Raw genomic sequence first — 14,964 nt, forward strand, 5'->3', positions numbered from 1 at the left:
TTTTTACGTGACATTGCTGGGAAACATGTAAATTACTTTGTTAAAAATAGCATCTTGTGATGGTAAGCATCCATAAGTACATCTTAATAACTTAGAGTATGAACAAAAAGTTCATTTATTTTAAGAAAAAAGTCAATTACATATATTACACAGGTCCATTCCCGTGTAATAGAGGAATATTACACAGTTTTGATATCAACTTTGATGACTAGAAATTGTATTCTTATGATGAAAATATCAAATTATGACCAAATTATGGCGCATGGGACGGTCCGTCCTCGTCACATGTTGAGGACCCTGCCCAAGTCGTCAACTTTTGACGCGAAGGGAGTACCCTTCGCGTCAATATGTGACGCATGGTCAGAAATCGTCCCAACTCGTCAATATATGACGAGTCGGGAGTGATAATGCGTTGGGTACACACAATCATGGCGAAGTATGTTGCTGTCCATGAGACCCTCCACAAGGGGGGTAAGATGCCAATGGTCACTGTAGAGGTAGTGACCATTGGCAATGTATTGACATTGCTGTATGCTAGCATATTATTACAATGATATGTGGAAGAAAAGCATAAGGTTGAAAAATGTGCACACGCAACAGGGTACAGAAGAAGAATACGAGGCAAAACCCATTCAAAAGAGTGGAGGAGATTCACAACTTCAAGTCAGGACTTAAATGACTGCTTGCTGGATGATTTAAGGTGAAAACAGAGATTACCACTGAGGGCAACATGTTTAATGTACAATGTCTCAGTGCATCCGGACCAGTCACATTGGTTCACCAGGATGAAGCAGATCCTTGTACTTCAGTCAAGAATGGTTCTTATAAGTTATACACAGAGCAAAACAAAAAAGGTGTCACTCACCTTTGACATATGTGTAATCTTTTATTAGTTATCTGATACTTTTATATGTAATGTATTGAAATGAGTGATTTCTCCTTTGCCTTTTCAATGTTTACAATCTCATGTGTTTGGGATATTACATGCATGATTTGTGATTTATGAATTATCTGAAAGCTCAACAGAGTTTTTGACAGATGTTTTGTGACAGTCAGAGTCTCCACAAGGAGGGTTGGTCACTAAAATCCATTTCTGAAGAAGCTGGTTGTTCACAGTTTTTGTATGAATTATAGCATCAGTCCAGTGTGAGATGAATGTGCTCAGTGTGGCATCACTGAGGCATTAAGGAAACTAAGAGGTGGTTGATGTTGTCTCTGGTTCAGGAGGGTCTTAACACAATGAATGTGAGAGTTGCATGTAATGTTCATGTATGCTGTGGCTCTCGAAGCTCTGACACCAGTTTTACCTTATGAATCTACCCCAAACACTTCACTGGGATTTGCTTCACAAGGCTGTGTCATCCCTGCTGCTTGTGCTTTTCTTGTCCAGGGTCTGCTTTTCTACAGCACTATTTTTTTCTTCAACTTAACTTTCCTTCAATCTAGTGTTTTGCATACATCACTCTGCGAACAGTCCGATTTTTTTTGCAGTGGCTTACCTTCTGTGTGGATCATGTCACTGACTCTTTGTTGGACACGTGTTAATTCGGCAGTCTCTCCCATGATTGTAAAAGCGATAATTCAAGCGCTAAGTCATTTCTGTATATATTTTTCTTATATATTTTATTTTTATCCAAAGCTAAATTTTGGACTTTTATTAGAGAGCCCATAACCATAAAATGCTCTTCTTGTATTATAACAACAATAATAATATGAGATTCGGTTTTTAACTTATTTACTGATATAAATGCATTTTCACTGATATTCTGTATTTTGATGCGTTTACATAATTTAGATAGATAGATAGATAGATAGATAGATAGATAGATAGATAGATAGATAGATAGATAGATAGATAGATAGATAGATAGATAGATAGATAGATAGATTGACTGATATTCTAAATGTGATATTTTTGTCTTCCATTCAAAATGTGATATCTTTTTAAATCTGAGTGACACATGTTGCTTAACATGAGTAATCAGGGTTGTTTTATGTTGTAATTTTTTTAAATAAATCTTACTGATGCAGAAGAAAGAAGAAGAACATTATGTTACACTACAGTGACAAAATCAATTTGAACATTTCCTGAAAACTGATGTTGGCATGTTCATTAGTATGTAAGAAGTTTATTGTCCTTTTAGGTTCATGTTATCCAGAATATATCTGAAGACAATATATCTTCTAAAACCAGTTCTGCATTCTTTTGTGTCTCCTTTGTGTTCTCAAACCCCCAGTTACTCACAGCTGATGACTTCCCTTTCCATTGTCACAACATGCATGCCCAATATGACAGTCTGCTGTAAAATTTATGACACATTACAAACTGTCAACCATCGTCACATACTCCGTTCAGAGAAGAGTTACTGTAAATTCAATGATGTGATGCAAGTGTTTTGGTTTCTTTAAACAAAAGCATTTTTACCATCTGTTAGAAGAAACTCAACTTAACTGCATTGGAGTATAAAAAGTAGCAAACTGGAATGTACATAACTAAATGAAATGTATTATTTGCATCTAAAACTGTCTTTCAGGTGGGACTGGGTTGAATTGATTTTATATTTCTGTACATACATTTTTTGTTATGTAAAGTGCCTGTGAATTGGCACTATATAAATAGACTGAACTGAAATGGAAACTGAATGAAAGAATGATGTTTAAGAGTTCTCAAAGGTAGCGAGCGATTTGATTCTTCAAAAGTGGCATTTAGAGTCCGTTTTTATTGTTTCTGAAATTATAAGCTGAAGGAAACAAAACTATTTCATCATGATGAGTCAAAGTTCATGTAATAATGCACAGCAATTATGCATATCCATATACTTAACTCTAACTTGATGAAACCTGAACTATTTCATTCCATGTCAGTGTCATTATGTTTCTTTCAAGATTGTTCTTCATGTACTATTTTAATGACTACTAGCATGTCATCTGGTGCGAAGAAAAAGAGTAAGACAGAAGAAGCCATAACATTAACAATGTTGCCATAATTTCAGATTGAGGTCTTCAGTGGTACTGTCCACCAGATATCTTAAGAGTGTCGCCTGACATACCTTGCAGGTCAGTTGCCCCGTCCCTGTTTATGCATTTCAACCCCCCGATCCATCACATAACTCTGGCAGCAACGGAGACACTGGATAAGGCTGTGGGAATCCATGCAAGCACTTCTTCACTATCTATCTAAAAACAATCCTCAGGCTGTTGGTGATTTTTAAAAAGAATTCAAATTTGTGTCGTGCGTTGATAATGTAGAGAAAAGAAAGATTTTTTTGCTTTTAACAAGAAACAAAAGTGATTTTATTTTCACTAAGTTCTTTCATCACGAGAGACAGAGACAGAAAAGCACCACAGTCAGTGGCCTCCTTTGTCATATGATGATGACTGGATCACAGAGAATGAGTGTAGTTAGTGTTCAGTACCCTTTGTGTCTTATCTAAACTGCTTTTCGCCTCAAACAGCCTGTTGGATTTCAGCAGATCAAATCTTGCACATGCACAGTGCCTACATATGACTAAATCTTTGTAAGTCTGTGACCGCTCCTGTTGCATTTGTACTTCTAAACCTCAAGTTCACCAAAGGTCCTGTGGCAGCCATGCTCCTGGGTCAGAGGTCGAGCTTATGACTTCAACGGAACATCCGCGGGGAATGGTCTAAATTTAAATGCCATCCAGATTGCCCATGACCCTGCAGCTATTATTAGTTGGAGTATTGCTGCGTGGCATGCAGACCCTCGCTTTGACTATATGAACACAGAGCATGAAAAAAAGAGAAGAATCTGACTTTAGCTGGCCACTACTGCTAACCGCCCATTTGATGATGGCAAGGAGGCAAGAGTTTAATTAAGAGCGGTGTGAACAGACTAATGGTTAATGTTTTGTAGGTCAAAGTGGATTGACCCACTTATTTAGATTACAGCAAGCTGCAAGCTACTATAATGCTGAAATGAAATTCTTGGAATTAATTTAATGGCAACAGTAATGGTAATCTTCAACTATGATTGCAGGAACAATCCTGAAATGCTCTGTTAATTTAAAGACGGCGAAAAAAACAAGAGGCCTATATTATTGCTAAACAGCTACAAAAAAAAAGTATCTTAAGGAATCTGAATATTTTTAATTTACACCCTATTCTGGGTTTAAAAATACAGTTAAAAAGTGCTAAGCTTTAGCAAAGTAGTTTTGATAAATAAACTCGTGTATGGTAAAACTAGCATATTGACCTTTACCCAATATGATTTGATTTATGGAAATGATGTATTTTTTATAGTTTCAAAGTGATTGTTTTATATTGACATAAAATACAACTCTGCATGTAATTAAAGTTATACATTATATAATTAAAGTATATTTGAATGTGAATTTGAATATACTTTTTAAAAAGGTATGATTTTTATTAACAGGTTAAATTCTCTGCTCAGTATTTAAAAAATGTATTGGTAGGGAACTGCTGAACTTTAATCACAATTACTAACAGTATTTTAAATGGTAAATTATGATTTTAAATATGAACCTTTGTGTATAGACATTCTGCTCCTTCTTTAATTCAACCACAAAAATGTTTTCTAAGTTTGTTTTGTATACAGTGTAAGCTTAATATTTGTATTACAACATCATGCTAAGAGATGATGTCTGTTATGTAGCCGACACGCAACTTCATTATTGAGTCACCACATGACCATAGCAAATTACAGTCGCTGAGTCTGTCTCCGATATCGATTATTGGATGGGTTTCCTCACCACTGATGCAGAAGAAATGAATATGGCTCATTATTTTTGAGCAAAGGACACTCAGCTAGTGTTTATTATGTTTCTTGTTTTCAAAGTAATTTTTATGTGACTCTTTTCTCACAGACCACTTTGAATTACAATACATGAAAATAGCACACCACAAATATTATTGTCATGAGGTAGGTTGTGTAGATCTAATCAAAGAAAGAGACTGAAGAACACAGAATAATGAAACCTCAAAAACAACTCAAAACAACCCAGGCCATAACAATTATGAGGTTCCAGCCACAAGAAAAATAAATGTTCCACATAAAAAAGTGTATAGTCTTGGCTTTGTTCTGATTTTTAGTTATTAGCTACAATATACTTTATTATAAACAGAACATAAGTTTTGATAAAGAATAACCAATCTTTTTTTTTACTTACTTTTAATTCACAGTATCATTTCAAAATGCTTTAGTCTAGTCACAGCACAACTTGTGCCATGCAAAACTATTTGCTTCGGCTGACGAACTTTTCCGTCTTCATGTCTGGATCTTCAATTTACTGCTACCATTTTTTTCCCTCTCTTGGATATTCAATACCGACAACATCTCCTCTGACTGCCTGAGCGTTAGAGGGGGAAAGTTTCCATGCTGCCTTCATGCTGGATGTTGGCGGGACAATCCCACTGTTCCCCCTGTTCACCTCTGCAGCTAGTGCACTCACTTCTTTACCAGAACTTTTTCCCTCTCTGGGCTGTCACTGAAACACTTTTCCTCTGCCCCAGACCTGAACCTTCAATATTTTCCCTTTCTGCTTCTATCTCTTTTTTTTTTTTTTGCACACATGCACAGCAAACTGTTGTGTGAGTTAAATGTAGTTGAAGTTTTAAAAAAAAAAAAAAAAGATTATTGCAATGCTCTCAATTAAGAGAAAACAAGTCCTTTTGTTACTGCTGCTCAGGGTTAATTTGATTATGTCAGAGGCTGTGTGCATATTTCAGAGTTAAGAGTATGTGTTGCAAATGAAGCATGTGTCAGTAAAAATACCAAGCACACACAAAGCCAAGACATTTATCAGAGTCTAATTACTGCAAAACTAATTTATGTTAACATACAAGAAGGAATGGGATCAGTTAAGTTACTCCACAGCAAGCTATCAACCAGTTTTTGAAGAAACCACAAAAATCTTCCGAATAAAGTTCTCAATCTCTTTGTACCCAAAAATTTAGAAAGTTAGATTACATAATTAGTTTATTTGTTTGTTTAAGATCCCCATTGGTCTCTTCCACAATAGGAACTATCGTATTCATCTGGAGTTCACACAATAAAATCATACTTTTACAAATATTACAACACGAGTAAACATGAAGCTGTGGAAAACTCTTTCTAAAAGAATTAAAGCTTTTTTTTTTTTAAACAAACTGCATTGATCATATTCTCATAATGGGACAGAATACCTGTGATTTCAGTTAAATATTACACCCAGCTAATAATAAAAACCTGACTTCACTCCAGCACCCTCATTTACCCACATACACTCACACCACTCCATCTTAAGTGACGGAAGCTTCCCTCCAAAGCACAGTGTTGACTGTCACTGTGGCCCATTTCCATGTAGGTCTGTACCGTTTGAGCCCGAGACTCGAGTTCCAGGCATGAGGGTTTAAATCATTCCTCTACAGCATCAGCTGGGAGAGGCTGGAGCAGAGATAGGACAAGTTCTCCCTCTGCTGCTGTAGCATTGAGAAAAAGAACACACCAACAATCTGGACAAAAAGGGATAGGGTATTCATTCCTCTACGTACACCTAACACTTCCAAATACTTTTTTTATTTACAACAATAACATGTCATGAGTTTTGCACATGCTCATTCTACTGAAAATTAAAGAATGAAGACTAACTCTTTGTTTTTTTTTATTTAACATAAAACCCTAGAAGGTGTAGAACTCAAATTGGGAAAGAAATCAAGAACATTCCTTCTGTTTTAGATTTGAACAATAATTCACTAATGTCCTAGTTGTCTTCAAATTTTACTTTGGTGTCTTTTAATATTATTAAAAACACTTCTCTGAGTTACATCTTCTTATCAGCAGTACTTTTAACTTTTCCAAAAGTGCAATTTGTCTGTGTAACTCTTGAAAGAGCCATTTTGTTATGCCAACTCATTTGTTACATAAACAATTGCAGCTCCAGTCTAAAGAAAATAGTACGCATTTACTTTGATGATATAAATTCATAATGTGCTGCAGCATGGGGCAGTGTAATTAATTGCACAGTGAAATATGTATTTTTGAAACAAAGAAAATATTTAATGACGTACTTCACTAGCAATATACTGAAATCAGGTTAAGTATGTATTCAGTAGTCTAAGCATTTATGATTTTTTTTAATTTATAGAATTAGGACAGTTTTGTTCTCTAGATATGGACAGTCAGTAGCGCTAATATTGCTGATTAGTCTCAAGTTTACTTACTGTTCAGTGTACCCAACAAGATTTGTTACTGATTTAGAAACATCAGTTTAAATTCTTTCATGGAACTATAAACACAGGAAGTATTAAATATTTGAATTAATTTGTAATTTAAAAAATATATATATTTTAATTTTTTTACATCATTTAAACATATAGTGAAGTAAAAATGTTAAAGTATCATTTTATGTTATGTATTAGGTGAATTATTTACACATTTAAACATATATTTCTTTCATATAATTAGTTTAATCTTAATAAGATTACTACATACCTACATATTCACTTGATTCTTTTATCACAAATGCCACTTTTGGCTCTCTCAGTTTAGGAACCAAAAGACACGGCTCTTTTTTTGAACGAAGCCATGTGACTCGGATCTCGGAGAAAAGCCGGAATTCCCATCACTGCAGCGCTCTGCTCCCCCGGAAGCACATCTATTCACGTGTAGCATTTTTCAACCTTGAAAAACAACGTAGTAGAGTTGTTAGCATTTTATCTGTCTGATTATATTGCTACAGTGATGTCAGTAACAAAAATGGTGTAAGTAATAAATGTTTATTCCTACTGAATGATCTGAGACCTCGTTGCGTAACGTAGTCACCATTTGTTTTAATTTTGCAATATATCAATTACCTACGGTTGGGACCTAACATTGTCCTAGCCCTCGTCTTATGTGTCCTCATGTTGATTTTGATTAGTTTATGTAATACTCTATAAACGTGTTTTATTTTTTTTTTTACTTTTAACTGTAAATTGACAGCTTTCTGCACGGCAAGAAAGTAGTTAGCATTAGCAAGCTAAGCTAAAAACAGTCAGCACGCAGCTCTAATGGCTTAAAGTTGTAGTTTAGAAGAATTTATTTTCTCTTAGTTATGCTAAGCATCGTTCCGAATTGGGTTCAGCTAACAGTGCAGATTTAAGAAATTCTTGTAGGCATATTCTTTGAGAAGAGCGCTGTAATATTTGACATTATTTTCCGTAAATGTTAAAGAAATAGTGCTCATTATATCACGTGGCTTTAGATGGGATCATCTTTAATGTCCAAATGTAGTTCTGCAGGGAAATGTTTTACAGTTTTTATCAGAGCTGCTAGTGACTTTGCTGCGTTCCTGTCTTTGAACGAAAACACTCAGCTCTGCTGCTGATTTTTTTTTTTTTATTTTATTTTAAAAAAACGTCTGAAGATTTGTTTTAAAAAGCAAATATTAATAAAACTTCCAAAACCCAATAGCTTATATGTTTGCGGTACCTGAAAAGTATGCAAATGAATTTGCCTCATATAAATTATTTTCATATTTTGACTATATAAAGAATCAATATGTTTTGTCATAAAGAGTTTGTGCTGTCCTGTCAGACATCATGGAACATGAAATAAGGTCATAGCACCTACATGTTTTTTAATTAAGCATTTATACTCAGATTTAAGAATACTTTGTTAATCCCCTCATAGAAATTCCCAACTTACAAACCTTGCAAAACCATAATTAACAGTTAATGATGCATAATCAGTTTCACGTGAGCAATGATTTTTCTGAACACTGTGAAGAATAACATTACCATAGACACTGGCTATTATTTGGATTGTAGGAAACAATAAAAAATTATCACACTTAGTTTTTGTTTAATTTAGACAGTTTAACATTAAACATTTGTAAATAATTTATTCTCGTCAGAATAAAAAATAAAAGAGGATTTTTTTCTTTTTTTTTTTTTTTACACAATTTTATTTTTAACATTTGAAAATATTTCATTGTTTCATGTCTCGTCTCAGCTACCCTCTCTACCAGTTGGGAAACCCCCAGCTGAGGATCTTCAGACCCAACTGGCTTCTGACTCTGGTGAGGCCGGGAAAGGAGCAACCTCCTGATACTGTCCAGTTTCGTATCCCAATGGAGTAAGTTTTTAGTACTAAAAATACTGTCTCATTGTATTATGAGGTTTTTGGACAATTGTGTACCATTATATTGACTGTTGTATAGCTTAGTAAAAAGCATTTTTAGTACAAATAGTTAAATTTTGAGGTGACAAAATGTTAAATTTTTACTGTACTCAGTTTTCAAAAAACAAGATCACAAGAAGGAATTACGCAAATCATCCCTTTGAATCTGTTCTTTGGAGATTATAAAAAAATCAAGTGAAAGGTTTCTTTGTATGGCTCTTGTTAGTCTAAGTTGCTCCAATCTGTATGTTATATATATAGACTTGAATGTTATAATGTACACATTGTGATGAAGTTTTGGGTCTACATATTATGGCCTCTTTAATGTGAAACATGAGAGATTATTGCCTTAATCCTTACATGTATTGATTTATTTCACTGTCACTGGTGTCCATTTGGCTAACATGTAAGCATTTTGAGGGTGACAGTTAAGGTGTTAAATAAAATGTGAATTTAACTGTACTGGCCACCAGATGGCATGATCGCTTCAAGAATAGAAAAAGTCAAGAGTGAACTGTATGTACTTAATACTGTACAAATCTTAAATATTTGAGCACAACAGTTTCAGTGATGTCATTTGAAACACTGTCAAGACGAGCAATATAGGTGACGATTTTCAAAGTGCTTTTCTTTAGCGAGATTGTGGAAGTTTAGAGGAAGTTGTTGACAGCAAGATGTCAAACATCAATCACCACCAGGAGCCAATATTTACACCTCTGGGCAAGAGAAAATGTTCTTGAACGTTCTCCAATTGTCATATCTAATGCAGTATGCTAAATGTTTTACCACAAGACTATTTCCAGGGATTGCATTATATTGCTCCTGTGATGGATTCGTGTAAAAGTCCAATATAAAGCAATAAATGCATGTAGAGATTTACTTTGATGGTTTTGGACAGCTCATATTCTGCGATAAAACTCTTACGCATGACTACTTCTCATCTGTAGTCATCCCAACTACAGATGAGCAGATTTTTGGGTACATCTGTGAGCCAAGGTTACTGAGGCTTGTAGTGTTCCTCAGGCGAAGAGAGGCCCAGAACCCATGCTAAGGAGAAAAATTGAAGTTTGCAGCAGATCGTCTATGTGTCTCTGGTGGGGTTTAGACCATAATCTGTTCATCCAGGTGCTTGGCCTCCCACTCTGATTTTTGCCTCCTCTCTGCCAAACTCCTAGGGTGCTTATGTAATTGTGTGTATGTGTGTGTGCACGTGCACTGTTGTCAGTGTGGGCGAGTCAGTTAGTGAGAATGGTGTGCGTCTCTGTGTACACATGCACAAAAGTGGGTAAGTGCAGGGTGCGTGTGTGTTTTTGAAAAGGGTGTGTAATGTTATTTTTCCTTCCAGTCTTTGATGCCTGCGAGAGGTACACAGCTGATTGATACGCTGCTGGGGCCTCATTGTGTCCTCAAAATGTTGTTATTTTTCTGTATTTATTCGAACATGTAGTATGAGTTCCCACATTGAGAGACGATGACACAAACTAAAGGTCACTCCCACTCCCAGCTTATTGATGAGTGAGTCAGGAAGGCAGTGAAAGCTGTTGTAGGCGTGGAAGCGTGAGTACACTCTTGAACTGAGCAGCTGTTAATGAGGGCTAGTGATGATTGTATCATGAAGCCAGTTGGTACTATAAGACCATCTATTTTAATGACACCCAGGAGTTACAGACCATCAACGTATTCATAACCCCTTGAACTTCTGCACATTTTGCCACCTTGCATTGGCAAACTTTGATATATTTTTATTTGGAGTTTATCTGGCAGTCCCATCACAAAATAGTAATGGATTATGAAGTAGAATGAGAAGAATAATGGTTTACATTCCTAGTTACAAAAATTGTAAAAACTATAATGTGAATTAGTGTTACTCGTTATTCTAACACCTCTAAATAAAATCCAGTGTAACCAGTTGCCTTCAGAAGTAACCTAAATAGAAAATGCAGTTCTTCTTTTGAAGGACTTAGAGGTTTCTTAGAGAACATTAGTGAACAGAAAGACTCATGAAGACCAAGGAGCATGTCAGAACAGTCAAAAATAAAGTTAAAGCGATGTTTAAAGCAGAGTTACTGTAGATTATAAAGAAATGTCCTGGGATTTGAACATTTATCAGAACACTGCTCAGTCAATCTGAAAATTGAAAGAGTATGGCACAACTTCAAACTTACCAAGACATGGTTGCCCAGCTAAACTGATTAGCCAGGCAGGGAGAGCATCAATGAATTTGTCCATAATAACCCTGAAGGAACTGTAGCAGGACTTGATCAGTGATCTCAATTACAGGCTGCTGAGATTGCAGAATGAAATCAGAATTTCGGTGACAGTCCTTTATCGGACGAGCTGTTAATTGGTTAAATAGAGAAACTAGGCCATATATGAAATTATTCTTACTATTAGCCGTTTGTAGCTTAGCCTGGTAAAAACCAGCCCCTTTTTCTATGGTTTGCTTCGTACAAAGGGTCTAGACCTTTGGCTTTTGAGAAACGATTGCTTGCTGGAGGGGTGGACTGTGTTGAGGTTTTAAATTTTACCCGATCGCTAATGTTTGCCCGTGATGCATGCAATGTGCCACATTGATTGTGAAGAAAGGTACTCTATGAAACTGTACGCACTGTAAACAACCATCCCCAGCTCTTGCTCTAAATTTAATTGCTCAATATTTGAAAACGTGGCCAACAAGAACTGAATGGCTTTGTCCACTTCCTCCCCTGCCATTGCCAAACTACAACGATGATCACTTAATTTATTTATAAAGCTAATTTTATGTAAACTAACCATACTAATTTCAACATTAAACCCCATATACATATGTTGTTTTTCTTTCTAAAGTTGAAGGAGCGTGACTTATAGACAATCATGATTTCTCTGCTTTGGCCGGTCAACAACATATTTTAATATTTCATGATCTAAATCTGTTATTTCTGACCCCTACTTTGTACTGTGTAGACCTCCTCAGCTTATTTTATTCTAATTTTTTCTCATCTAATTGTCAAGTGCTATTGTTAGTTTCTGCCCTTTTCTCTGTGTCACCCTGATCTTTACTTTTTTCTGCTTTCTTAAATACTACATATCTAAAACCAATCTCTCTTGTTTGAAACACCTGGGCAGTTTTTGTTTCCTTTCAATTCTGTTTTTGCCTGTGGGAGGGTGCATTTGTTCATCTTTATGATTGTTCTCAAGCCTTTTGTGCACTGTAAGTATTTCCTCTCTGCTCTAGGACATCATCAAATTTCCAGGTTTACACCCACATATACACACACTCACACCCCTCTTGTATCTCACCTGGCAGTGGCCTTAGGCCATCGGAGTTGAACACAATACATCACACAATGGCAATCGCCCACCATAAATGTTCCACTTAAACTCATTGTTGAAACCAGGTCATTGTTTAGGCTAATGAATTTTGAATACTGATTGTCTAAATCCTCTACATTCCCTCTATATGACTGTAACAAGCTTTACAGAACTGTCTTTATGTAAAACGTTCAGTCACTCCTGTATTTCATGTTTTGCTGAATGATTATAAGACCCAGATACTGAACAATAAATGTAATCCTTCACACGCTGCTCTTTTACTCTAATCTTCTCAACTGTCTCTTCTCTCACCAAAGTCTCAGGTTCCTCGATGGCTTTCCTCCAAACAATAGCTATTATGATCTTGATACTTAGTGTTGAGCAACTTCTGCACAACTATTGTTCTCCACTGATGGGAGGGTAAAAGTAGAGAGTGTGCATATCTCAACCCTGCCTGACAAAGGGTAAACCAACAACGAGGAGCGGCTTTCTTTTGCCTTTCATCTGCGCTGAACACAACTCCTGTTTCTTTTGCACCGCTAAGCCACTTTGATACTATGCACATCATAAGTGCACATGTGCTGTGTGTAGCTTTGTTTATAGAGTCACATTGAAAAATTAGGTCACTCCATGTGGTTCTCAAACATCTTTGGAGAAATTTATTGTGAAAATTAGCAATACAAAAGAAGTTTATTATTGTAGCTAAGCAATTAAAGAAAAAGAGGGAAAGACAGCTTAAAATTTAAGTCATACGTAACTAAAAAAAACACTGTGCAATATTTTTCAGAATAAGGTGTGCCCTATTTAAACCTCAGATATATAGTCTTTTGTGTTAACGACTGGGCAAGGTGAAAACTTTTGCACTCTAAAGCTGCTTCTCCATGGTCAAGTTTCACTCTAGCTGGTTAATTTCTGGCTCAGGGTGGTTTGGAGTGTGTTCATTGGAGTCTATTCCCCTTTAGTGTGGGTGTGAATATGGGTAGGAAAGTAGGAACTTGGGCACGCTGTGAATGCACGGGAGCTCTGGTCATTGCTCGGATTATGTTTTTTTTTTTTTTTTTTTTTGCAGTGAGACTCCGCAATGGAGAACCCCGAGGTTGTGTTTTTTATGGACTCCCACAGCTATTTCCGTTTTTCTTACTGAAATTCATTATTGGCCCAAACATAATAAAAAGAAATTACAATCATTTAAATTAAGTATTTATTTATTTAATTTCCCTTTGGGAACAAGAAAGTACTCGGATTAGTGACATAGTTTGCTCTCCGTACAAATCTATCTGTATTTTGACATTTTCCTTTTAAATAGGCAACCATTTTGGATTTAGGTAATGCAGTCAAAAGACATAAACCAATAGTCAAACATGAGAAGAAGATTCCAAACAAAGACTAAAATGCACATCACACCAAACTAATATTTTGTAGATCCGGTGTTTCAAGCTGGCCGATGTAAAAAATGTAACTTCCACAGAATATTGACCAAATGTTAAGCATATGCACTGACTGATGGCACCTTTTAAATTTCGTTGTCCTTGTGACAATGACAATAAAGATTTATCTTATCTTATCAAAGCTGCACCGTTTCTCTCTTCTTCATTGCGTATGCGTTCTTCAGAGAGAAATCACGGTCAACTGCTTGAGCGTTCTGTTTTGAGGTTCATTTCCAGGAAATGAACATACCAGCTGTGAAGTGTGGAGATGAAGGTGGACATATTTGACCTTGCTAGCTCACAATTATAAAATTAATCCAGAAAATAAATTCTTTGGCTAACACAAGGTTAGTTTTTTTTTTCTTGCCTGCACTTAAATCACATTCGTCAGAGATTAATTAAAAACAGTGGACAGTCCCAGTTGAGTTTGTCCTGTGCTTGGCATGTATCATATATCATCATGGTATTTTCCACTAGTCTTATTACACAATTTTTCTGTATTAGCTCACCTAAGAGCAATTTAGTTTATGAATTCTGTCAACAACTTAATATCTGTGTCAACTTAAGCACTGTTTGGCTGTCACTTATTTGATAAACGTTTTTCTTGGGCAACATGAGCCTTTTGGTATGAGATTCTTCCAGAATGCAGTAAGTGCCTGTCTGCAGCTTTGCAACACCTCCATTTGTTACAATGTCCTCCTCCCTGTCTTTCCCAGGGAATTCTTATATTTCATTCACCAACCAGTAATGCACTATAAAAAGCCTCAAAGTAGATTTAACCAAACTTGTATCAAACAAGGAGCCACATAAAAAGCCTTCCAGTGGTTTGCCAAGTCAACTTGCTAAAACAGGCAGCCTTTCTTAAAAGGAATCGTGGTAGCCACAAGAGTCATGAGGGTTTCTGAATCATCCCAGTGCCAAGGAAAGTTCATGTGGAAGCAAAGAAAGGAAAACATGACTTGAGGAAACCTCCATTCTTTGTTTCATATTTTTGCTCAGTTAAAAAAAAAGAAGTCATTATTCTTGAATAAAACAATCAACACAGAGCTCAAACCAGGGCACACAATGGTCCAGGCCACTGCAGGAGTTTAATATTGGTCCATGTGTTGTTTTGTCAGAACAGTA

The 14,964-nt window shown here is 36.0% G+C and overlaps 1 protein-coding gene across 2 annotated transcripts in view; it reads left to right on the forward strand.

Moving 5' to 3' along the window:
* Positions 1 to 7,583: 7,583 nt before the first annotated feature.
* The window catches only part of LOC102219339 (39S ribosomal protein L23, mitochondrial-like), a 41,428-nt gene continuing 34,047 nt past the window's right edge, over positions 7,584 to 14,964 (forward strand). Inside the window, exons 1-2 of one of the 2 annotated variants that reach the window (XM_005808845.2) lie at positions 7,584 to 7,722; positions 8,954 to 9,076. In XM_005808845.2, coding sequence (XP_005808902.1) covers positions 7,703 to 7,722; positions 8,954 to 9,076 — 143 coding nt within the window. In that variant the 5' untranslated portion in view covers positions 7,584 to 7,702. Of the gene's footprint in view, positions 7,723 to 8,939; positions 9,077 to 14,964 lie in introns of those variants that run through there. The other variant, XM_005808846.2, reaches the window with a different exon arrangement.

This window comes from Xiphophorus maculatus, chromosome 2 (genome assembly GCF_002775205.1).
Source record: "Xiphophorus maculatus strain JP 163 A chromosome 2, X_maculatus-5.0-male, whole genome shotgun sequence".
Taxonomy (NCBI): Eukaryota; Metazoa; Chordata; class Actinopteri; order Cyprinodontiformes; family Poeciliidae; genus Xiphophorus; species Xiphophorus maculatus.